The sequence below is a fragment of the Carettochelys insculpta genome, chromosome 5, assembly GCF_033958435.1.
Source record: "Carettochelys insculpta isolate YL-2023 chromosome 5, ASM3395843v1, whole genome shotgun sequence".
In the NCBI taxonomy this organism is placed as follows: Eukaryota; Metazoa; Chordata; order Testudines; family Carettochelyidae; genus Carettochelys; species Carettochelys insculpta.
The window spans coordinates 93,106,596-93,132,974 of NC_134141.1; the positions used below are offsets into that span (position 1 = coordinate 93,106,596).

The following is a 26,379-nucleotide window of genomic DNA, read 5'->3' on the forward strand; positions in this document are numbered from 1 at the left end:
GTAAGTAACTTGACTAATGTATTTAGTACCAGTTGTGAAAATTACACAGTGAAAAAGGTCCTTCTGTGTATTATTCTAGTGCTACGGAATTGGAGAGTACAAATACTAATTAAAGAATAGCTATCGTTTTAGATTTATGGACATTTTCATAATAAACTCTGATTTCTGGATTATCAGTCTTCACTTATTGTAATGTAACTAGATGTGTTTGAAACCAGTTTGGAGAAAAATTTGTTTATACATTGAACATGCTTTTATAATTTTAAAAAGATATTTCTGTTTGCAGTACTGAGACTACAATCAAAATATTGATTTAGATGAGCAATTTTTTTATCTAGTTAATGTAGTTTATTTTTAAAAACAAATTATGAATGCTTGAGATAGAGATGGCTTAAGAGAATTTTGGGGGCTTTTTAATTTACTGTTCTATAAAAAGACAAATTCCATACAACATTGTTAAAGAATAATAGACTTTATTTTCACCCGCTGAAAATAAACACAGGTGTACCAGTTTACACCATGTGAAGTTTTGACCCAGTATTATCTGTTCAAATGTTTTTAGCACCTCAAGCCATGTTATACTTTTCTTCATAATTATTGTCTGTGTGTGGTCTTTCACAAAATCTTAATATTTTTAAACAAAATGGTCTTTACAGAGTTTGTATGGGTGTAGTTCCTGTAAGACTCTTTGGGCTTCAGTAGACCAGAGAACAAGATATTGTTCAACATAAGGATAGCTGTATCCAAATCTTAAAGTTTATCTAAAAATGACTGTGGAAAGTCACTACGTTTGAGTTGGCTGTGGATAATTGAAATGAAACAATCTAAAGAATATATAAAGGATGAAATGTTGGATACAATGATAAGGGTGTACAGAAGGAAGTAGTGTAAATAGTCTTGGTTATGTGGCCCAAGATATACATTTTTAATCACTCATTTCCACTTTTATTGCTATTTTATTGTAAGAGGCATTGTAGCAGGCCTATATTTAGATTGTCTAACACTTTCTATTCTTTATAGGTTTTTTTTAGACATCTTTTTCAGGAGCTCAAAACTTCTGATTTGTTAAATGTATTGTGTCACCACCCAATGTTTCAATGTTACTGTTAAATATTCTGTAACAATAATAGAGTAATTTTAGTAGCTGTATGTGCTATCTTTTTGCTAACTTAGCTGTAAAATGATAAACTTACCTGGCCTAGCAAAGTATAGAGAGGTCATCTTAGTATTCTTCTAATCACTTTCAGCTGAGTGCTTTTTCCGCCCAAGCACAGGAGGAAAATAAGTGCAAAGTGCCTATAATACAAAATAAGAAACATGCTTCCCATGCACTCAAATTACTGTAATATTAATAATACAGGTTGAACCTCTCTTGACCAGCACCACTGGGGCCTGACTGGTGTCAGATGAGAGAATTTGCAGACAATGGGAGATCAATATTTTCTATAACATTACCAATATGTCCACTGCTTACTGGGCTTTTAGAAGACATTTGGGGTAAATTACAGCTACATCATCTCAAAGAACATAGAGAGCCAGGACTGGTGGCAGTAAACACATTTTATGGGACCACGGGAAACTTGGCCACGCTCATGAGAAGTGGTTACCCAGCTAACTAAAATCATGCTGGATTACACATTTAGCTGAACAAGAGAGTTCCGGATTAGAGGGGTTCAACCTGTGGTTGCAGATTGGTAGACTAGTCAGTAAGTTACTTAAATGGTTTATCAGTACATTACCTGATATTTCTCATGGTACCATATTTCTAGGTCACAGACAGGAAGTTCTGGCAGTGGCCTGGTCCCCGCGTTATGAGTATGTCTTGGCAACTGCAAGGTAAAAAGTACTTCTGTAATGTAAAATGGCTAATGAGATCATTTATAATTCTCTTTATATGTTTAGAAAAAATATTTTGAAACATGACACCTGTGCAGATTAGTATGCCTTTGAGCTGAAGGTCTGCATTAGTGTTTATACCACCATCATACTTTAAATCTTAGATGGAAAAAAATGAAAATTATCCAAATTGTATACACAGAGTTGGTTTACTCTTATTTTATGACAGCATAGCTATATTGCTTGGGGTGTGAAGAATAACAACCTTTGACCAACATAGCTCTGGCAAAAAAAGTCCCCAGTGTAGACACAGCTGCCTCAGCATAGCTAATGTCATTGGGGGAAAGGTCTTAAATTTACACAGTAAACCCTCTATTTCAGTGTAAGCTGTATCTTTTGCAAGAAGTCTGTTCTAGCCAAAGAGTAGACATATCCTAAGATTATAGGTTGAGTTGCTGCATGGATTTAGCAAGTGATAAAGCGAGCTTATCGCACACAGATACTGGATATGCATAGGTTTTTTGTCTCTCTGTTCTCATAACCAATTATCTATGCAGATTGTAAGGTCCAGAGGGGCAGTTAGATCCACAGGCATCTCAGACCAGTTCATCTTTGATTTCCTCTGGCAATCATTGCTGGAATTGGTACAGCTGGGGTATTTTGTTTCACTCTGTGCTTGTCTGCACTTAACAGGAGATTAAGGCCCCAGAAATCAAACTCCTGGGTTTTGATTTAGTAGGTCTAATATGGATTCGCTGAATTGATCACTTGTCGCTCTCCTGTCAACCTTGGTACTCCACTGGGAAGTTCTGTTGACTTTCCAATGTGGGATCACTGAAGAAATTTCACTTAAGGCTATTCACGTAGCTGGAGTTGTGTGTCTTAAGTCAACTTTCTTTCTAAGTATAGACCTGCCCTCTGTGTCTGCTCTGAGGCAGCAGAAGTTTGCTGGATAGTAAGGAACCATATCTTCTCAGGACACCCTTGGCCATTCCACTCTGTGTGGGTCAAATGAAGATTGACATTGACTGGAGAATGGTGCCCCGGTACATTTCTACAGCACTGGAGTATGGCCTTCTACCACAGGGAGGCCCAGACTAACATTTCTTCTGTCAGCAGGCTGAAAACTAAGGACACCTTGGCTTGGTCAGAGACGTAAAATTGCAGGTATCTCAGGAACACAAACTCATTGGTTCATGAAACTCTGGAACCACTGTCATTTCGCATCTCACTCTTTGGGCCCTGTTCAAGGCAAGGCATTGCAGGTTATGTTCACAGCATGGTGTTCATAGTGCTGAGCCGCCTTGCTTGCCCGTGCATGTGCTCATAGTGTCTGGGCAACTATGCAACTTTGGCCTTCAATGTTTGTTTGATTATCCACCTAGAGGTAGAAAATCCATTTGGGGAAGTCCAGTGGCCATGATGGTGGTCCCAGTTCCATCATTGCACCCACAGGATCATGGGTGAACAGCCTAATAGTCAGGACCAGAGTCCACAGCCACAATACAAGAGTCAGCTGGGTCAGGATACCAGGTGGTTAGAAGCATGAGTCTAAGTGGAGGTCAGGAATCACGTCAGATATCAGGAGTCAAGGTGAGTCAGGATGCCAGGAAATCAAGCCAGGGAGAAGGAGTCACAAGGCATTCAGTGCGCCAGCATTTCTCTATCACAGATTTATAATTTTTTATATCTCCAGTGTCATTTGTTACATCAGTAAATAATGGCACAACTTTGGAAAAGCTAGTCAGTAGATCCACTCTCTTACAGAAATCTAATTCACTGTGCCTCTGTTAATGTAAAAGATCTTTTAATTGGTAATAGTTGATTTTGAGGATTGAGTAGGGCATTGAGGTTTTGGTTCTCAAAAAATTGGAACTTTTGCTTGCCCTCTTTACTTACCCTTCTAAATCTTGTAACTTCTTTTCAGTGAAAAAGGAAATGGGGGACATTTGGGTGCACATGTGGTAATCACTCAGAATGGAGTAAGCCAGCTGTCATGCATGCATAGCCAATGAGGGTCACTGCTACTATAAAACTCTGATTAGAAGAACAAGGCGCCATAATATGTACCATGTCATCTCAAAGAACCTAAGCTACTCATGATGAGTAACCTCAAATTCTCATTGTAAACAGCTGAGGACCTCTTTTCCAGCCTCCAGCAAATCAGCAGGACTTCTGGACTTTAAGGTGGGCTGCAATCCTTAGGAAGGTTAGGAAGGACTTTGGCCTACTGAGGGCCAAAAAGACTGAGTGCATGTTCTGAACTGAGGCAATGATGAACTTAGGGTGTCAGGAGACAACTGAGTGGGGCTCCCAGTTTGCAATAAGAGTGGGGAGGGAGGGAGGGGAACTTGGTGCTGGCTCTGCACCCACTAATTTTTTCCCCCTGGATACGCCAGTCCTGGAGCATGTGTGGAGTGAACATCTATGGAGATGCAGCCCTGTGGGAGGGCAGTGAGCAGGACTGGAGCTTCTGCTTTCCCTGCTGGTGGGGGCAGAGTGGGGAAAGCAGCAGAACAGCAAGCAGTTCCTCCAGTTGTTATACCACCCCCAGGCCCTCCTTCCTACCACCCCTCAGGTAACATAGGATGGAGAGGAGAGGGGAGGAGCATGGAGGCCCTTGGCTGAGGGAAGGGCAGAGTTATGTGGGGAGGGTACCTGGCTACCCTCCTCCCCCTTGCTCTAAGCTGGTCTGCCCTCCCATACTGGGAAGAAATTTCATTTTACCTTCACCCCACTGTTGTCTTTTTAAGGTAACTTTATACCCTGTTGAAGGCCTCACGTTCCTAGGGTTCAAAATGTTTCCAGTGGTTCTCAAACTGTTTACTATTGTGGGCCACATCCAATACTAGCTCTCCGGCCTTGAGGATGTCCCATGGATTGCTGCTCTGTGCTAGTTGGACCACAGGTTGAGAACCACTAAGCAGTTTGTGCCTCTGATTTCCTTAATGTACTGAATTTCCTTATTAATTTCTCCATATCAGTTTAGCAAGCTGTGACTAGAAATGGCTTCTTGCACTTTCAGCTGGCAACCCAACTGTGTATGTGAAATAGATCTTGTAGCATTGATTCACAAATCTGTCTTTGAAGTAGACAGCTGTTATTCCATTTCAGACAAGTCAAGGGGACTTTAAGAAACTGGCGTACTTGGAGCTCACCTTTTATGCAGAGTTGACCAGCATTAAACTTTCACCCTACTGCTTCTTATTGTGGTTGCTGCTCATCATATTTAAGGGTCTTGTTCTCTTGATCTTTCACTGAGCTAAAACATAATTATAGTACCTTGGCAGCTGCCTTGTCTCAAGTCATTTGAATGACTGCTGTGCTCGGGGAGGGGGCCTGAGGGGAAGTCATGATAGATGGAGCTCAAGTTTCAACACGTTTGTAACAGCAGTCATGGTGAAGGACATGCTTACAAACATGCTTCCCACAGAAGATTGGGGTTAGTCATAAATGTCTCCCCCTTCAAAGCGTGCAGCAAACTATTCCTGTTTAAACAAGCATTTACTCAGCGCTCATATTGTACGACGGGTGAGCAGACTTTTTATGGTGGGTCCTGCTTTTTGTCCCTGCAGTTAGCAGGGCCTCCCCAACCTGTCTAATGCATGGTTTCCCGGGGTGGGGGGACAAGGTGACCCTGCCCCCTACCCCCATCATTGCCCATACCTGAGGAAAGATCCAGCCATTGCTTCAAGCTCTCACTCAGCCCCTGCCATTTTATGTGGATGACCCAGCGCAGCTGCTATAAAGAGCAGGCAGCCGGCAAAGACCCACGTGGAGTTGGCTGCCTTCTGCAAATGAGAGTGTGTGTGGTTTGGGGGAGAGGAGGAGGAGGATGGGGTTAGATGGGGGGCTGGGGGTGCCTGTCTTTGTGGGAGGGAAGGGAAGGGGGCTCGGGTGGGCAGCTTGCAGGGCTCAGGCGGCCCTCCAGCTTGTGGGACTCGAGGGGCTCAGGCGGCTGGTCCAGGCACAGCGGGGCTTGGGCGGCTGGCCCCAGCAGCATGGGGCTTGGGTGGCTCAGGCTGGCGGGTGGGTGGGTGGCTGTTCCTGGCAGCGTGGGGCTCAGGCAGCTCAGGATGGTGGGTGGGCAGCTGGTCCTGTCAGTGTGGGGCTTGGACGAGCGGCTCGGGTGCCTGGCCAGTGGCTGGTGCATGGGCGTCTGGTCCCAGCAGCACAGGGCTCAGGTGGCTCGCGGGTATGTGGACGGCTCACCCCGGGGGCTGACGGCATGGGGCTTGGGCAGGCACGTGGCTAGTATGGGCAGCTCTGGAGGCTGGCATGGGGCTCAGGCTACTGGCCAGCTGGGGCTGCACCAGGCAACCACGAAGGGCCAAGAAAAATTATTTGTGCTTATTTTTAATTTTAAATAACATTTTATGTCAAGTTTTTGTGTGTATTTCAAATTACAATTGAATTTTTTGTTAAAAGGGGGTTGGAGGATTGTAAAGAAGAGGCAGTGGGGTGTGAGGGTTTCTCAAAAATCAAAAGGGGGCGTGTTGCCAAAAAGTTTGGGAACCACTGGTGTAATGTAGTCCAAAGAGATGGAAATTTTGGTTAAGTTCATATGCAATCCTCCCCACCCCTTTTGGCACATATAAGAATATAAGAATGTAGAATGTAAAAAAAATTTATGAATCAGTGTATATATGTGAATACATGTATATAAAAAATGTAACGTATTTCAACATTTTTAATGAGATGGATGAGCCTGAGACTCAGCAGCCGATAGTGCTGCATCCCCTTAGGAAATGTCATGCCCGCCCCCGCCCCCACTTTGCACACTCCAGTCACCAGCTCTTGGTTACTATAGGCAGCAGGTTTAAAGAGGAGGAAAGACTGTTCTGTGTTTTAATGGTGCATGTTGTAGCTCAGATCTTGTAGGCTGTTCTGGGACTGGCCACATGAATGCAAAGGTTTGTGTTCCCAGGGAAATTACTCATATTTACTAACATTCAACCAGTACAGGACTTCAAAGTGGTTAACACATTTAACCAGATTATCTGAGTTGACACACAGTATTCAGAGAGCCCTCTGCTGGGAAGAGAATTTTTTATAGCTGGTTACCTGCAGCTCCTGTTAAATTTGCTATAACTCACTATTCCTGTAAACTGTAAAACTGTAAGTGACTGCACTTTGTTAGTTGCCTAATTTTAACTAAAAGTAAAAAATTGGAAAAAGCCAAAAATTGGTTAACCTGTAAGTACAGGCTGAACGTCTGTCATCAGGCACCCGTGGGACCTGACTGGTGTCAGACAAGAGAATTTTCTGAATGATGGGAGGTCAGTATTTTCTAGCACATTACCAACACTTCCACTGCTTACTGATCTCTTAGAAGACATTTAGGAGTAAATTACAGCTAAATAACAGCACAGGACACTTAACTAGTACTGGTGGATATAAACAAACTTTAGGGGAGCACGAGAAACTTGGCTACACCCATAAGTGGTTGTTCACATAAGTAAAATCATGCTGGATTATGGCATTTGCCAGACGAGGGAGTTCCAGATTAGAGAGACAGCTGTGCGTTGTCAGGTTGTAAACCTGAGAGAAAAAAACTGTGATGTCTTTTGCTTAATATTTTCATTTTTAAAAACCCATGTTTTCCTGCTGACCACATTGAGATCATGGACAAGCTACTCTTTCTACTGTGTCCCTCTGCTCATTTTTTGTGACTGGACGCTGTTTCTAAAATTACAAAAATCCAAACAGAGTCAGAGTATGGTATGTTTATGACCTGTCTTCAATAATAAGAAAGACAGAGTCTAGATGAATGAAGTCTGTTTGTAAAGGCTGCAGAGAAAATTGGTGTCCCAACAGTTTGTATCTTATTCACTCAAGAATGCAGACATTTTCTTATTGTTAAACTTTGGTATTAACTTTCGTAGTCCTTTTTTGTTGTGTGTATGTATTTGAAATTAAGTAGACTTTATGTCGAGATGAATATATGCATTACGTAAAGTGGGTACAATTTGGAGTTTCTCCTCCAGAACAAGTGTCTTTTTAATATTTTCAGCTGAAGGCAAAACATGCGGCCTGTCTACCAATTTACAGGATATGGACACAATCTGTTTCTGCTTTTATGTTGTTATTTTTAATTACACGGGCATATTGTTTGTCCTTGCACTAGTCAGACTTCTATTTTGTTCCTCAGCATTTTTGCAAGCCATACTCTTGTACTTGTGCAATACTTTTAATAACAAGTACAATGTTCAGACATTGTGAAGATGAGCAAGAATCTCTGTCTAACTTGATGTCCACACTGCATTCTCATTAGCTTCAGTGTGATGGGACAAGATGTAGACCAGATCAGAATTCAACCTAAAATGACAACACTTATTGGATCCTTAACAGCAAGATATGTGGATGGATGGAAGCAATTTTTGTAATCCTTAAATCCATACAATTTATTTTTCTTAGTGCTGACAGTAGAGTAAAACTGTGGGATGTGAGGAGAGCATCTGGATGTCTGATTACTCTTGATCAGCACAACGGGGAGAAGTCAAAAGCATCATCTGAAGCAGGTAATCACAGTTTTAAATGCAAGAAATGACCATTGTGATTATGTAATATGATCTCTTGCATAACACAGCCCACGGAATTTCGCCAGGTAACTCCTGTATTAAACTGGGGAACTTCTGGCTAAACTAGAGCCTAACCTTTTGAAAGGCATACTGTGTGAAATCTTAGCTCTGTTTGACATCAATAGGAATTTAAAGTTCTTCCTCGAGTGTCCCCGTGGGTGCTCCACGAAAGGTGTCGGGCTCGCCCCGGCGCCGCAGATTGGATCTTTCCAGCAGTTCCTGCCAGACCGTGCATGCGCCGGTGCGCGCCGCTCTCTTGCACGCTCCTGGCCACGTGCGCGATCTGGTCCCCGCCAGTTCCTTCTTAACCGCCATCGGCTGCAGACGGAATCCGCTCAGGCTGCGGCCAGAGTCAGCGTATTTAATGTTTTAAGTGTTTTTAGAATTTCTTTTCAGTCTTTCAGTCTTCAAGTTAGCTAGTTATTTTTCTTATTGCAAAAAAAAAAAAAAAAAAAAAGTTTATAAAAGCCTTAGTAACAAGAGGAGCAGCGGAGGCACGGGGACGTAAGGCCATTAGGCCTCCTGCTGCGGCAGGCTGGGTCCGAGAGGGGAACACGCACAGAAAAGGTGCTAAGTACCCTATTAACAACTCAAAGACTCACAGCAATGTCCTCTTCAGGATTCAAGAAGTGTGAGTCATGCCGCGAAGCTATGCCGGCCTCCGATGGGCACAGTCAGTGTATTAGGTGCCTGGGGGAATCTGACGTCACCCAAAAATGCCCCTTCTGCGCAAAGCTCACGGTTAGAGCAAGGAAGGACAGAGAAATGTGGCTAAAAATGCTGCTCTTTGACAAGGCCCTCCAGCCAGACATGCCGGAGCGGCCCCAACAAGAGGGACCCGCGGGGGGCCATAAAAGAAGGGCGGCTTCCCTCACCCCGTCAGTGCAGAAACAGAGGAAAATCTCGCCAACCCAATCCCTGCCGGCAGCCACAGCGAGCGGGACGGGTGCAGCACATAGCCGCATGTGGCAGAGGCTGAGCCTCCGATAATCAAACAGCCGGCCCGCACCGCGGGCAGAGCGGTGGCCAGGCAAGCGCCAGAACCGATGCCACCGCAGCTAGCGGCACAGACCTACGGGGCGCCGACGGTGCAAAGCTTGCAGGCACGCAGCCTGCAGGCGCCGGGGGAGACCACCTGCGCGGCACCGCAGCGAAGCGTGCCGAGCGCAGCGCCGACAGCGGGGCCGAGATCCCCGACGCAGAAAGAGGCGGAGTCAGCCCCACAGAGGAGGGGAAAGGCAGCAGAGAAAACCCGGCACCGCAGCCCTTCTCCAGACAGGGCTGCAGGGCTGCTCTCCCTAAGCCCTCCCCTTATGCTGCGAACTCCAACAAGGAGGCAGGGGTCTCCCCCAGTCTACCCTGAGGCTCCCTACCCGTTCCTCCAGCCAGCCTCACCATGGCTTGGGCCACCCTCGCCTTTTCTGGGATTTGACCCCCTGGAGTACTATCACAAATCAGTCTCACCATTGTCTCAATCAACTAGGCGATCTCGCTCCCCCAGACGCAGGGGGTATGCGCCTCGAGAGTGGTCCAGGTCTCCATCCCAGGAACCGTGCCCATGTTGCCATGGTCGCCCCTATCATGCGGGGCATAGACACCATAGGCATACCCCCAGGGACAGGTCCCCTCAGACGGTTCACTATCCCCGAGGGCAATCGCGGATGGGGACGGAAACGCAAATATCTCACGGGGAGTCGATTGTGGAACCCCAAGATTTCCCCTCGCAAGCCTCCAGCGAGAAAATGTATCACCGTCAACAGGACCCAGAGGGATCCAGAGAGGCTTACCCTAGTGGTTCCTCTCTATCCTCCCCCGACGAGGCTACGGCACCAGGGGACGTCCACCCCCCGGACGATCTCAAACAGTTTCAAGAGCTGTTTAAAAGGGTGGCCTTTACACAAGGCATCCAAACAGCAGAGGTGCAGAAGAAGCACCATAAGCTCCTCAAAAACCTGAGACCTCCGACGTCTTCCAAAATAGCTATTCCGCTTGACAAAGCAATTATGGAGTCCGCTACCACGATATGGCAGACCCCTGCGTCCGCTTCGCCTATAAACAAGAGAGCGGATAAGAAATACTTCGTGCCGGCGAAGGGTATGGAGTTCCTGTTCAGTCACCCACAACCAAATTCTCTGGTGGTGGAATCGTCTCAACAGAGGTTGAAAACTTCTCAGTACAAGACCGCGGGAACGGACGAAGATGCCAAGAAGCTACAGTTATTCGGCAGAAAGGTCTACTCCTCCTCTACCCTACTGTTGAGAGTGGCAAATTATGCAGCACATTTAGCGAACCATAACTTTGACAATTACTCCAGGCTGACTTCCCTCATGGACTCGCTTCCAGAGGATAAGAAGCTGGTGCTGAAGGCCATCGTGCAGGAAGGCTACGCAGCCTCGAGGACAGGAGTTCAGATTGCCCTCGACGTTGCAGATACAGCGGCACGCTCAACAGCTACGGTAGTGGTCATGCGCAGGGAATCCTGGCTTCAGACATCGGGTATCCCGAGGGATCTACAGGCGAAGATCATTGATCTCCCCTTTGACACACAGAAGTTGTTTGCTGAATCAACTGATTTGGTCCTTCATTCCAGTAAGGACTCAAGGGCTACTCTCAGAACCTTGGGGATTTATACCCCTCCATACAGGAAGAAAAAGTATTACCCTCAGCAAAGATGATCCCCCTATCAACCCCAGCGTGCTCACTACCAAAGGGGCTACGAGCAAGGGCGGCATCAACAGCACCAACAGTACAGAATTCCCAGGCGACGTTCCCAACAGAGCCGTGTCTCCTCGGGGCAAGGCCAAAGGCAGCAAGTTTGATGGACAGATCGAGGGCTGCACTATCACCACCATCGCGCAATGTCATCCAAAGCTAATGTTCCATCATCGCCTCCGACAATTCTACGCCCAGTGGCAAAAGATCACCACAGACAAATGGGTACTGGAGATCATAGCCACGGGTTACGTGATCCCCTTCCAGTCGCTCCCACCGCCACGACCTCCACCCAGGCCCCATCTAAAGGACGCCTCCCACGAAGCGAAACTCAAGCAGGAGGTGGACTATCTTATGCTTATAGGGGCAGTGGAAAGAGTGCCGGAGCAACTCCAAGGGAAAGGGTTCTATTCAAGATATTTCCTTAGAGAGAAGAAAACAGGAGGCTGGAGGCCCATCCTAGATCTTCGAGGCCTCAATCGGTACTTGCGCAAACAACGCTTTCGGATGATCGCAGTCGCCTCTATACTTATGGCACTGGACGATGGAGATTGGTTCGCAGCCCTCGACTTACAAGACGCGTATTTCCACGTGACAATCCACCCGGCTCACAGACGTTTTCTACGGTTTATGGTTGGCAAAGAACATTTCCAATACAAGGTTCTGCCGTTCGGCCTCTCCTCGGCCCCCAGAGTATTTACCAAGACCCTGGCAGTGGTGTCAGCCTACCTGCAGAGACGGGGTGTTTATATTCCCATATCTGGACGAGTGCCTACTGAAAGGGGCCTCGAAAGACGAGGTACTACGCACGATACGAGTTACAGCAGGCACGTTCTCTTCACTGGGCCTGATCATCAACCTGGCGAAGTCAAAGATCAACCCCACACAGGATATACAGTTCATAGGGGCACGCATAAACTCCATCACAGCAAGGGTTTATCTACCAGATGCCCGCTTTCACACCATTGGTTCCTTTGTACAAGTCATCACCTTCAGCCCCACAGTGCCAGTTCTAACGTGCTTACAGCTGCTAGGCCATATGGCAGCAGCAACATTCGTAGTACAGAACGCCAGATTGCATATGCACAGCATGCAGCACTGGCTGGCGAGCGTCTACAAATCGGCAGCACACACCGTCCGCAGGGTGGTGTCGCCCACGACAGAGGTGCGCAGATCCCTGCAATGGTGGGTAAACCCCAAGAACATGCTAACAGGGGTACCCTTTCATCAACCACAAATAGCTATCTTTCTCACCACTGACGCCTCCCACATAGGATGGGGAGCACACATGGGCGAAGAGGTGACGCAGGGACTGTGGTCCCCTACGGAACAGTCGCTGCACATAAATATACTGGAGCTCAGAGCAGTGTTCAATGCCTGCAAACACTTTTGAGACCATATACAAGGCAAAGTGGTCGGGATCAGTACAGACAATACCTCCACCATGTTTTATATAAATCGACAAGGAGGAGCTCGGTCCCGTGCCTTATGTGTGGAAGCAGTCCGCCTGTGGAACTGGTGCATCGCCAACAATATAACTTTGAAAGCCTCGTATTTACCAGGTGTTCACAACGTGCAGGCAGACCAGTTGAGCAGGCATTTCGCACTCACACACGAGTGGCAGATCCGTTCCGATCTGCTAGGACCGATTTTTCATGCATGGGGGTTTCCCCAGATAGACCTGTTTGCCACTCATCGCAACAAGAAGTGCCCACAATACTGCTCCAGGGCAGGACTGGGACGGGGGTGCCTGGGGGACGCATTCGCGATCTCGTGGAAGGGCCCCCTGCTCTACGCATTTCCTCCCACTGTGCTCATCCACAAAGTCTTGCAGAAAGCCAGGAGAGAGAAAGCCCGAATGATCCTAGTAGTCCCAACTTGGGATCGACAGTAATGGTTTCCCTTACTCCTGCGCATGTCGGACCGCCCTCTGATGCCCCTTCCAGTGGCGCCAGACCTGCTCACACAAGCTCAGGGTCTATAGTGCACCCACACCCCCGAGGCCTGCGACTGCAAGCATGGTTAATCCATGGCTCAGCTCCCTAGAGAGCACATGTACAGAGGGAGTGCAATAAGTCCTAGAAAGTAGCAGAAGGACTTCCACCAAGAAGACTTACAAACAGAAATGGACTCGATTCACTGCATGGTGTTCTACCAAGCAATTAGCTCCCCTTGCCGTGCCTATACCTGTAATATTAGAATACTTACTGGACCTCAAGAGAGGCGGACTCTCCCTATCCTCGTTGAAGGTCCACCTTGCTGCTATATCGGCTTTCCGACACGAAGAGGAAGGGCCCACGGTGTTCGCCCATCCCATGGTTACCAGGTTCCTGAAGGGGCTAGTAAACCTGTACCCCCCTCGGAAACCACTTCCACCTTCGTGGAGCTTGGACCTGGTGCTTAACGCGCTAACAGGACCACCGTTTGAACCCTTAGCCACGGTTTCCCTCCGTCTCCTTACGATAAAGACGATCTTCCTTCTTGCAATCACGTCAGCTCGCAGGGTGAGTGAGCTCGCGGCAGTTATGGCAACGCCACCCTGCACAGTATTTTCGGAGGAGGCGGTAACCTTACAGCTGCATCCAGCCTTTGTTCCTAAAGTTTCTTCAGAGTTTCATATTAACGAACCTATAGTCTTACCCTCGTTTTATCCAAAACCTCATAACTTCAACAAAGAGGCGCGCCTACACCTCCTGGACGTGAGGAAGGCGCTGGCTTTGTATATAGACAGGACTAAGTCCTTCTGAAAAACGGATAGACTCCTAGTCTCTCTCGCTCCCAGATCAAAAGGAGAAGGTCTCTCTTCGCAGATAATCTCGAAGCACATCATATCGTGTATAAAAATGTGCTACGAGCTTAGAAAGACTCCTTTATTGGCCCTGCCTAGGGCTCACTCCACCAGGGCGGTGGCGGCATCAACAGCCTTTTTCAAGGGCATTGTGCTAAAAGACATCTGCAGAGCGGCAACCTGGTCATCCTATGACACCTTCGCCAAGCATTATGCCCTACACAGGATATTCCAAGAGGATACCCGTCTCTCGACAGCAGTCCTTTCGGGGGCAACCTGCACATAACCCGATTACCCACCTCCTTTCTTGGGTTACTGCTGGGTAGTCACCTATCGTGGAGCACCCACGGGGACACTCGAGGAAGAAAGAGAAGTTACTCACCGTAGTAACGATGGTTCTTCAAGATGTGTCGCCATGGGTGCTCCACCACCCGCCCATCCTTCCCGCTTCGGAACTCTGTTTAGTGTTTTTCAGGAGCATCCGAGGCGGTTGGTCAAGGAACTGGTGGGGACTGGATCGCGCACGTGGCCGGGAGCGTGCAAGGGAGCAGCGCGCGCCGGCGCATGCGCAGTCCGGCAGAAACTGCTGGAAAGATCTGATCTGCGGCGCCGAGGCGAGCCCGACATCTATTGTGGAGCACCCACGGGGACACATCTCGAAGAACCATCGTTACTACGGTCAGTAACTTCTCTTATTTTCAAAAGTTACCTCATCCCATTGATAAGTGGTTCCAGTAGTTAGTTCTTCCCTAAAAATCTAAACATGCTCATATTTTCCTCACAGCAAACACTGCTCATAATGGAAGAGTTAATGGCTTATGCTTTACAAGCGATGGACTTCATCTTCTGTCTACTGGTACAGATGACCGGATGAGACTCTGGAATAGTTCTAGTGGGGAAAACACATTGGTAAGATTTTTAAAGAACCTTCACTAGCATTTCCTGGTTGTTTTTAATAGAGTAGTAGACCAGTGGTCTAATTGTGATGTGTAATTTAACTTTGAAAGTTGATCTGATGGTGCACACTGCTGTGTAATTTTTGAATTGAAAATGAGACTCTAAAACCATTCATTTGTGAAAGGAGCTCGAATCCAGATCAACCTAGTAGTAACTGACATCCATTGACTGTTAGCAGCTTGTGTGAAACAAATTGATTGTCAATCTACTTTTCACAATATGAAGACTGAATTATCACTTGTCATTAGGTGTAATCGTCCAAATAAGTTTGAACAACTTTTATGGAAAAGCTTCCTTTTAGCAGTAGGTGATAGCCTTTTCCTTTTTCCAGTAGCCAGTAATATCATGGTCAAGTGGCTTGTCTGAACAATGGAGTATCTCACTAAATGAGCTTGCCTAGTTCTGTAGCAGTCAAATCATTATTCAACTCAGGATGGTCCACCTGAGCCTTACATTCCACAGAGTAAGCAAAATAGTCTTTCATTGACTCAAACAGAAAGGTGCGGTGAGAATTAAACCCTGAACAGCCCAAGCTTCCTGAGATAAGACAAGGAGATCCTTCCTTTCCTGTCCCAGGTTCACTCTGAAATGGCCCCTGGGAGAAGTAAGCTGCAGCTCTTTATGCAGCTTGGTGGACTCGTATTATCTGCATGTTCCCTGCTCTTTTAGACATCAGAGGGTCGCTTCTCAGTGGTTTAACCCATAACTGATCATGGAACCTTTTTAGGTAGTTTTAAAGGCCTTTCTTCATTTAAAAAAAAAAGGAGGGGGAGGCCGGGGCAGGGAGACACAAATTGCACCAAGGCTGTGGGTTTTCCTGTAGGGACAAGTAATTCTTGGTATCCCAGATCACACACCAATCTTTCCTCTTTTCACTGCTCCCACTGCTCTCTTGCTTCAGACCGCTTCTGCCGCTGGTTCCTAGAGATGATTAGCTATATAGTCTCAGTGAAAATACAGTTCTAGTGCTACTACAATGTTCTGAAACTTTCTATAACATTTGATTAAGAATATAAATGTAAATGGCAGCCCATCCCCAAAAGTACAAGCTGAGGGCTAAATTCTGCTCCCATTCAAGTAAATGACAAAATACTCCCATTAGTGGGAACAAATTAAGTCCCAAAAGTGAGCATGAAAAACTGGAAACTTTTCCCTGTTGGAAGGGATTGATGCCGCTGGGAAGAAATTAGTGGGTTCTGATGAGGCAAAATGGCTCAGTACTCCACCTAGATATGACAGCAGCATTAACTCAGGTGATCATCACTGGCTCTGAACCATCTGGGTTAATCTGTCCTAAATGCAGGCAGCAATATAATTTTTGATAATACAATCAAAATTCCAGAAAGAGGGTGAATTTTTGGCTTTTCATGTTTTGTAGCTTTCATTATAGAGCAGGCTGTGAGAGGCATTTGCTCACAGTCATCTGAGGAAGTAGGTTTTACCCAGGAAAGCTCAAGACCTAATAAAATTGTTAGCCTTTAAATTGCTACAGGACTGCTTGTTGTTAGTGTATCACAGAGTTACTGTAGATTCTGAGTAAATATTGATATCCTTTTTGAGTTGGCAAGGAGAACTTGGCCTATTGCACTAGGTTATAGTCTTACTTGAAAAGAAATGAATGCAAAAAGAGAGAAGTAGTATTTGCACTCTTGAATAGGGGTTTTGATTTACAAAAACAGAAGCAAAGTTTACCATTTCTAATATTCTTTGTGTGAATCCCACTTACAGTGTGCCTACATCTCATGTGTGCGAGGTAAGAAATTTAGATCAGTAGCATCTGTTGGGGCCATGTATATGCTCTGCGTGATCTTGGGCAGAGTGGGCTTGACCACCTCATTTGTTTCTTCCTGTCTGTGGCAGCAATACCGAACTTGGTGTCCACCTCTTATCCCACAGTGCTGTTTCTTAAATACATTTTTTAGGTATTAGTGCATATTTCTAGATAGTATTTGCAGTCCTCTTTTTGTGTACATGCAGTGGGCTTGTTGGGTTACCCCTTGATTACTCTTGGAGCTGACAGGGAGGCACAAGTTGTTTTCTGCTGGGCAAGAATTATATCCCAGATTATTGCTCTGTGTGTCGGTCCTTGTCCACCAGGACTTGCCATGCTGTGAAACCTGGCTAAATCACTTCCTGTTACAGCAATGGTTCCCTAGGATTTTGAGAGTCATGCCCTCACCAGCTCCCACTGGAGCCAGGCTGGGAGCAGGACTGCAGCTCTGAGATCAGGGATATGCAGACAGGGCAAAAAGCCAAGGCTGTGGCCACAGCTGGAGGTTGGGTCTAGAAGCAGAGCCATAGCCAGGAGCCAAAACTGGAGGCAGGAACAGGTCCACAGCTGGGCTCTAGTGGAAGCTAGCAACCGGGCCTGCAGCCAGGTGTGGCTTTGCTCCTAGTCCCACCCTCAGCCAATGTTAGGGCAGGAGTAGGGCTATGAATAGAACAGTGCTGAGACTGATGATGGGGTCAGGAGCCAGGGGTGTAGGTGCAGTCAGGGCTGGAGCAGGGCTGGGTGGATCTGCCTCTCTGAAGGCTCCTCTCTGTCCCCATTTGGGGGGCCTCTGTTGGAAGATTAAATTTCTCAAGTCCTCAGCTTAAGTGAATGCAGCCAGACTAACTCAAGTGGCTACAGAGGAGCTTCTGCAAAGGCACTGTGACTTCTTTTATCTGAGCCCGCTGGGCTCTGGCTGCTTCTATGCACATACTAACCTCACTCTCCATCGGGGCACTGTGGAGTAGTTACTTTGTTATACAGGTTGCACCTTTCTCATATGGCACCTTCAGGACCTGACCAGTCCTAAACGTGTGAATTTGACAGACAAAGGGAAGTCTGGGCTGCCAGCTGAGGCCCCAGCTGCAGGCCCTTCAGAACCAGGTTCTAGCCCTGGCCAGGATGCCAGCCACAACCCTTTATTGCCCTGAGATACCGGTTTTAACTCCCAGCTGGGCTGCCAGCGTGGCACCAGCTTCAGACCTGGCTGGGCTCCTGGTGAAGCTTCAGCCCCAACCAGGCTGGCAGCCCTGCTCCCCTGGTATGCTGGAGCCAGAACATCCTCGGGGCCAGGGGCTCTTTGTTCCTGTAACACCATGGATGTTGCTGACCCGAAAGTGCTGGTTTTGGAAGGTAGAACCTGTAATTAAGATTGTGACTCTGATTTCAGTAGACAGATTTGAACCCTCCTCTCATTTTCATGAGTGTGAAAATCCTTTTTCTAACCTGAAAGTTCTCATGTATGAATTCTGGCCAGAAGATAAACGTTGGGTGGAAAATGAGATTAGAGAAGTTATTGTGTGTCTGCGTGTGATTTTAGTTTTCTATTTTGTGCTCTGGGACTCTGGAAGGGAGCGGAAAAGTATTCTCACGTTTGGGAAAAAAAAATCCATTTTCTTTAAGTAGTCATGTGAAGAATAGTTTGGTTAGTGATTCCAGAATTGTACTCCTGTTTTCATTAATGTCTTTGATTTCTTCATCAAGAAAAAATTATGGGACTATTTTCTTGGGTTATATGAAAAATTTTGACTTAATGGAAATATCTCTGAGAGTTCTGTCATATATGTGCTGTCCTTAGAAATGTTTTCATGGATCTTGCAGAACACACAATATTCCATGTATAGTCTGAGACTATAAACTTCATAAATCACATGATTCTGGTTCAACACTTGAAGTAGTATTTATGGACATGGTTGGTGGAGCTTTTAATTTCTGGAAGGTAAATGGTTCTGGTTCAGTGAATGCACAAGCAATTATTTTCAAGTTCTGTTGGGAAAGTAAGTGGTTTTGCATCAGAGGGCCTGCACAGAACGTTTTATTGAGATGTGATTATACAGAGAACTGATATGTTGAGCAGAAGGCATAAAAATTAATATACACCTGAGAGCCTATGTGCATTAATTTAAAATTTCAGAACTGCCTTTTAAATAGTTCAAAAAATACAGTGCCAGAGAGAAATCCATTTACTTGACTTATATTTGAAATGTTTGACACATTGACATCACAAATGTGAATCAAAAATTTAAATAACTTACAAGAAATTCCCAAACAAAAATAATTGATAGAGTTGCAGATAAAGACAAATACTTGAACTTAAATAGCCTTTTTGAGACATTGGCCTTGAAAAGAAATTAAATAATTGAAAGCCAGAAATGCAGATTTAGAGATCCACAAACAGTCTTAATACTGGTTATTGTACTGTCCCATGAATGCTCTTTTCCCAGTTCTCTTCCCCTTATCAACCAGAAAATGCCATCAGCATACCTAATCTATTCTCTCATACTTCATATTGTGATTTTAGGCTGCCTTCTGCCTAACACACATCACTTGTCAATCCCAGTTGAATTCTGCTCCATCACTCACTGTTCAGAATGAGAAAAAATTAGATTACTTGTATTACAAATATAGAACAGATTGCACCTCCCTGGTCTGGCACCCTTCGGATGTCAGTGGTCCCAGACTAGGGATTTTGCCAGAATAGAGGAAATTAATGGCCCCATCCCTGGCTGCCCTTTGGCTGCAGCTCCCTGGCTCTCCAGCCACAACTTGCCACCGCAGCCGAGTTCACAGCTGCAGCTAGTGCTCCATTCTCACTGCCCCCCTGCAGGGGGCTGCTGGGGAAGCCATCTCCAGCCCAACCTTGCTGCCGCACATGCGTGCACTGCATGTACGCACGCACACACATGCACCCACCCACCGGGCTACCAGCTGGTTGCCCTCCTGTCCCGGCTGTCTGGTCCAGCAAGATCCCTCATCCTGCTGGGACACTGCCAGACAAGAGAGTGCCAGTTTTAGCAGGTGCATCCTCTATAGAAACTGTATTGTCCTGTATCTTCCACTCAGTGCTTTTTACCCTATTCATTATGCTTCTTCCCCTAACCTTGGAACACAAAAAATAAGGTGTAAGCATTTGGAAAGCTCACAGTTGTGTTAAATTCCAAAATAACAAGAAGCTTGAGAATTAAACTACAAGAATTAGCTTTGTATATCATTTGCTAACAGCTTAATCTTGCATCTTATAGGTGAACTACGGTAAAGTCTGTAATGAAAGCAGAAAAGGACTCAAATTCACCATCTCCACTGGCTGTGATCCAGAATTTGCATTTGTACCATATGGTAGCACCATTGCTGTCTACACAGTCTACTCAGGAGAACTGATAACGATGCTTAGGGGACATTATAGTACTGTTGACTGCTGTGTATTTCAGCCTAACTTTCAGGTAAGTGAAGTACTTACGGGAATTTAGAATGCTTATAAAATAACAGGTTTCTAGATTTTAAGTCCAGAAAGGGTTCATTGCATCATTTAATCTGACCCACACAGGCCATAGAATTCATCCAGATATTCCTATATTGAGTCCAGAAAGTTGGGTATGTTTAAAGGCTATCTTATCTTGATTTTACAAAAATCAAGAGAGGGAGTATCTACCATGCCTGTTGGTAGCAAACTACCAGTGAGTTATCTTATCAGTCACTCTCCCTGTCCAAAAATGTCTTTCAATTTTTCTGGCTGTAAAAACCCTGCCAGTAGCATTTGCTATGCCCTTGTCTGATACAGAACTTTTACTACTTTGTATTTTCTCCTTGTGCCAGTAATTTTACAGCATAATTAATTCACCTCTTGATATTCTTTTTGATTAGCTAAACAGATTGTTCCTTAAGTCTCACTCTTAAAAATATTTTCTCCAGCCCTCAGATCTAGCCAGCTGTCACTCACCTGCCACCTCACACTGTTCTCTGGTCACTCAGCTCTGAAGGCAGTGCAAAAGTAAGCGTGGCAATACCACTGCCCTCCACCCCCGAATAACCTTGCAACCCTGCTGTATCTCTCTTTGGTCACAACCCCCATTTTGAGAAAGGCTGGTCTGTCCTGTAAAATCTATATAGTACAAAGGTAAAAGCATACAAAAGAGCAGATTTCAGTCTGTGATGTGTTTTTCATGGCCATGAATTTGGTAGGGCCCTTTTTTAATTTTGAAATACATAAAGCCTGACTTGGTCTACAGTCACCACCTTAAAAATGTGGAAAACAAATAATACACTGTTGGCAAGATTAAAAGATTCCATATTGATGTCTGTTTATCGGAGCATGTGCTTATTAATCATTTAAAAAAAAAAAAAGAAAAAAACCTTTTTAGTGGGTACATCGAGTACAATGGGATCCAAAGGCTCTTACAAACTCTACACACACAACTTTATTTATATGAATAGTCACGTTGAGGCCCATTTGACAACTTGTGCACAAGTGTTTGCAGGATTGGAGTCCTAGAAATGGGTATCAGTTTTAATTAATTCAACCTGTTTTGCAAAGAAGAAACAGCGATGATCCAGTTTAGGTACCAATAAATTAACTTGCTATTTTAAAGAGTCTTATTTTAAAGGTGATATAGCAACTCTGTAGCTAAGTGTAAAAGCCAAAGCTGCTTTGCACAGAATTTATATTAAATGCAAAAATTACATAGTATATTTCTCTGTAGCTGTTCAAACCTGCAGCATTTCTTATCTTAAATGCACTTTGTGAAAATTTGTAACGAAGTAATTAACACTTCAGGAACTGTTTGAAGACAGCACCATATATAAACATCATTCTGTGCAGCCATATAAACAGCACTCTACAGTATTAGCATCCTTTTAATAAAATGCAAAGAAATTAAAGGGGCATTAGACTGTAAATTCTTCACAGAAGGAGCTGTATACCACTTAATATAGTCTAGCTCAGTGGAGCTCCACTCTTGTTTGTTTTTTAGGTACTGCCATAATAAATGTAAGTAATTATGCAGATTCCTGCCCCTGCATTCTCGTTCTGCGAGGTTCTGCCATGGTTCCACATGCTGTTGTTCTTCCTTCCTTTCCGCCCGTTCCTTCCACCGGTTGGAGCTCTGAGTCTGTCCATGTGCTTCTCTCACATGCTCTGCCTCTGAAGCTTCTATTGTCTTTCATGTTCTGAAATCTGCAAAGATCTAGATTACTTTACAGATTAGAATCTAATGTTTCTTCATTATTAAACATTAAATGTAATTTAAATTTATTCTTATAAACATTTCTTGTTCAATATTTTGCAAATACTAAGTGGAGTTATTCTTGCTTTCTACGTCGCAGGAACTATATAGTGGTAGCAGAGATTGCAATATTCTTGCATGGGTTCCAGCTTTACGAGAGCCAGTTCCTGATGAAGATGCTGAAAAGGTATGTCATGTTTTATGCACGTAATTTTTTTAATGTTGAAGGAAAGAAATAGATATGAGGAAAATATTTCCATATTGCCCTTTGCAGTGAAGGCTAGCTGGATAGAAATTATTTAGCTGTCTTTTGTGTGCAATATGCTTATCCTCTAGTGCAGAGTAGACTTCATGCTGCACCTGAACTTAAAGTGTTTCCTCTTTGTATTTTATGTAGCTACTTGACTTATGACGTTCTTCCAAGCGTCTGTAATTTCCGTACGTTTTACCTGCCATAATTTAAGGTCCTTTAGAAATATAGTAACAAAATTAAAAGTTAAAAAGAGTAGTGAACAAACAGGAAGATTAAGAGTAAAATTCTTCACATCCAGCTACTGTTGATCTAGATCAGGGTCTGCAACCCCTGGCATGGGTGCCAAGAGTGGCATGCGAACTAATTTTCATTGATATACATGGCAGGAGCTCAGCCCAGCCCCTCCTCCCCTGTGTATCCAAGAGCTTGCTCAGAGCCAGGCCTGTGGATTAACAAAAGACCAGGTAATGCTACCAACCACCACCTAAACAGTAAAGGTCTGCATCCAGCTTAGTTTATTTATTAATGAAGTTGTTATAAGCAGGATTATTAGTGATGTTCAAAAGTATCATCAGCACTTGGACTGTACCTGGAGGTCAAAAGGTCAAATTTTGGCACACCAACTCGAAAAGGTTGCTGACCTCTTATCTAGATGTGTATCGGGAAAGTTCTAAGCAAGTTTGCTCGAGTTTCAGGCAAAAAAGAAGGTTGGGCAGGTATGTATTTACTAGCCAAGTTCCCCAGAAACTTTCCAAACAACTACAGATTTTAATGACTCATTGAAGCCTATTAAATGAAACTTAATCTCACCTCTTAGACATTATTGTAAAATGAATCAAGATTGAGGCGTCTATCTTACGGTATCTATTTATGAAATTAGATCCAGTTTCATCACCCTTTTTTAACCTAGAAATCTGGTACCCGTTCTCATGATTTACTGTCAGTACTTTATATTTGTGGGGTTATTTTTTAAAGTTGGGTTGGGTTTTTTTCTGTTTTCTAAATAAAGTTTGATAAGTGTAGTAGTTTGTGTTTCTTGGTAGCAGTAATTTTAGCTTCCAAAGTGAAAACTGAAGCAACAGCACCTTCCAAAAAATAAAAATTGCTTTCCTCACTGATTTGTCATCAAAGACAAACATGACATTTAACTGTCACTGAGTTTTTAAATCTGTTCGGTGAGCCAATGCAAAACTAAAATTGGCTACTGTACTTTCTTAATATCTGAAATTACTTACAATATATCAGGTTTCAGCCACCCACCATTGACTACAATTCTGATACATATCTGTTAGCCTTTCCTGTCTACCCTTTGTAGAGGCAGTTTCAAGGTACAGCACTGCCCTGACAAGCCATACCCTACTTCTTGCTTGCTGTCAGATCTCCCTCATGACAGCAGACAGGTGGCAGTTTGCTGCATTCCTCTCCTCTTCTTTAGATTTGTTATATTTAGCTGGTTTTTGGACAGTAAATGTGTTTTTGTTTTGAAGTCTCCATGCCTCTTCCTTGTCTGGGATGTGAGCTGCATGATGATCATAGCTTCCCCAGCAGTGCCTAAAGTTGCCAGTTTAGGCTGGAGGCTTCATCTTAAGACATCTTTAATTAAGATTAGTCTTTTTTTTCCTGGAGATTACAAGGCAATCCAGGAGATTTGTCAACTCTAGCAGTGTCTGGCTGCCAAACTCTTCTGGAACCTTTCAGGCATCGCACGGCACAGCACCTGCATAAACTCTAGGCAAAAGCCAAAAGGTGCTCTGCGTATGCAACAAGTTTCTCAGTCTTGGAAGAAGGTAAATATGCCCAGTCAGACACTGTGCAGAAGAAGAGCTGCAGTAAACACTCCTCCTCCTCCTCAAGAGGTGTTTGCTGCAGCTTTTCTTCTGCACAGAGTGTCTGTCACCTTGCACAGTAGCTTGCTAACCATGCCCTCTCACCATGCAGCATGTATAGGCAGGCAGAGAAGCCTCTCCCTCCTTTGTAGCCTGGCCTCAAACTGCAGCCTCTTGGGTAATGTGGCTGGCTGGCTTTAAGCTCAGAGACCTTCGTTTTGCCAGGAAGGGGCCTCAGATTTGAGGCAGCAGCAGAATGTAAATTGTTCCCTCTGAGTCCTTAGACAATAAGGGTGATGAGACACTGCATGTAAGTTTCAAAGGTTCAGCTACAGCTGTTCAGATCAAAGGTTTTTCATAGTATGAAAGCCCACTTCATGGTAGACAAACTTATCTTCTGAGGCTGTGATTCTTGCTCATAATGAGATGTCTTGGTCAAATCGTCAGTGTGACTTGTGGTGACCAAAGGATTCTGATGACGATGAGGATGTCATGTTACACTTGTAAATAATCATCACTTATCTTAACTAAATATCTTATGCATCCAAACTTGCAGTGGGGAGCTATTGAGGAACATTAGACAAGTTAGCTGACTCTGCAGAGAGGCCTCATTCTTCTCTGTCAAAGCCAGGAGAGCATTGCTTGCTACAAGCACTAAGGCTACAGCCACACTACATTCCCCTTTCAGAAGGAAAATGGAAATACAGCCAATTGGAAATGCAAATGAAGCGTAGGTTTACAAATCTCACTCATTTGTATACTCACACGGGATCTCGCTTCCAGAAGAGCTGTTTTCAAAAGCCAAAACAATTGTATAGACGGGGTTCATTCAAAAGGAAGCCCCACTTTCAAAAACACCTTTTATCTAAAATGAGGAAGAGGGGTGCTTTTGAATGCAGGGTTTCCTTTTAGATGAACCCCATCTACAAGGTTGTTTTGGCTTTTGAAAATAGCTGTTCCAGAAGCAAGATCCCATGCAATTATGCAAATGAAGCATATGATTTTTAAATATATGCTTCATTTGCATTTCTAATGAGCTGTATTTGCATTCCCCTTCTGAAAGGGGAATGTAATGTAGCCACAGCCTAAAGGTATCCAAGAAAAAACAGCTACGCTGACATGGAGTAGAAATCTGTGGCAGAAGCTTTCAAGATCAGTATTTTTCCAGATCAGTAAAATCCTCAGCATGACTAAATCCTTCTTTTTAAATAACCACTTGTACCGAGAGTTCTTAAGTTGCTGGTTGTAATCGTAGCAAGGTACAGCTATGACTGTGGGAAGAGTCACTGGTCACATGAGTTTTCAATAGTACTAGGAAAAACTTCTTGATTTCTTATACAAACATAATTCACCTAGGAGTGGGGATCTACTTCAGTGACAAAGATCTATCCAGCCAGACTGGTTCCAGAAGATCTAAAATTCAATATCCTTGTTGGGAAAATGTGTAAAGCTAACCACACCTCAGTATCTCTAGCCTCTGAGTCTTCTGCTTTTTTACACATGTGTCTTCCTGTAGATGAGGTTACACATCAAGTGCCTCAAGGCCTTTTTTCTGAGAGTATGGGATGTTCCTTGGACTGAGTGCAAGATCAGTGTCTGGTTCCCAATCACAGGTGCTGGAATCCCTAAGATAATAGACACTCTCAGAGAACATCCACAGGCATCTCATGCTGTCCAGGCCTGTTGGTTCTCATAAAAGATGTCAGGCTGATGAGATGCAGAGCATTTCTGGGATCCAGAACAACTTGGTTCATCTGGAGCTTTGGGGAAAAATTACAGCTTCTTCAAGCTCCCGGTTGTCAGACGAGCTCTACTGACATTCAGAACTCCCTACAGGGGTTTCCATGTGTTGGTCCAACCAGGGCTACATACATCAGTAACCAAGGGAGAACAAGGAGAGGAGCTGTGCATACACAAGTGAAGTAAACAATGAAATGGACAAAGAGGATTCTCCCTTCCCTAAAAGTGATATATAGAAGGAGAACTGAACCTAACTGCAGACTGGCTTCACAGATGCAAAGCCAACTACTCCGTGTGATGCCTGAACCGAAATTTTGACTCTGATACCACAGATAATCAGTATCCCCTCAGTTGACCTGTTTGTCGATTGCAAGAATACAGAATTGCTAAAATACTTCACGTAGGAAGCAGACTCCAAGACCATGGATACAGATGATCTGCTGCATAGAAGACTGCATGGCCTGCTATAATTATTCCCACTCCGGAGTTTTCTAAAGTGATTATTTCTAACCTGTCTTGTACTAGGTGTGCTGAGGCTCTGAAGTAATTAGGTGTGCCTGTTCTGGAAAAACAAAATGCATTCTACAGAATCCAGATCCATGGCAACCACCTCTGACAAAAGAGAGTGAACTTCTTTGGTAGAGACTTATGGAGCAGCCATGTGGCCATTAGGGAATGCCTCATTCAGAAATGGTA

At 44.6% G+C, this 26,379-nt stretch overlaps 1 protein-coding gene across 2 annotated transcripts in view; it reads left to right on the forward strand.

The window, feature by feature from the left end:
• ERCC8 (ERCC excision repair 8, CSA ubiquitin ligase complex subunit) overlaps window positions 1–26,379 on the forward strand; it is a 44,302-nt gene that overhangs the window by 16,063 nt on the left and 1,860 nt on the right. For both annotated transcript variants that reach the window (XM_074994272.1, XM_074994273.1), the window contains 5 exons: window positions 1,770–1,836; window positions 8,254–8,357; window positions 14,702–14,826; window positions 19,888–20,085; window positions 21,965–22,051. In XM_074994272.1, coding sequence (XP_074850373.1) covers window positions 1,770–1,836; window positions 8,254–8,357; window positions 14,702–14,826; window positions 19,888–20,085; window positions 21,965–22,051 — 581 coding nt within the window. The remainder of the gene's footprint in view (window positions 1–1,769; window positions 1,837–8,253; window positions 8,358–14,701; window positions 14,827–19,887; window positions 20,086–21,964; window positions 22,052–26,379) is intronic.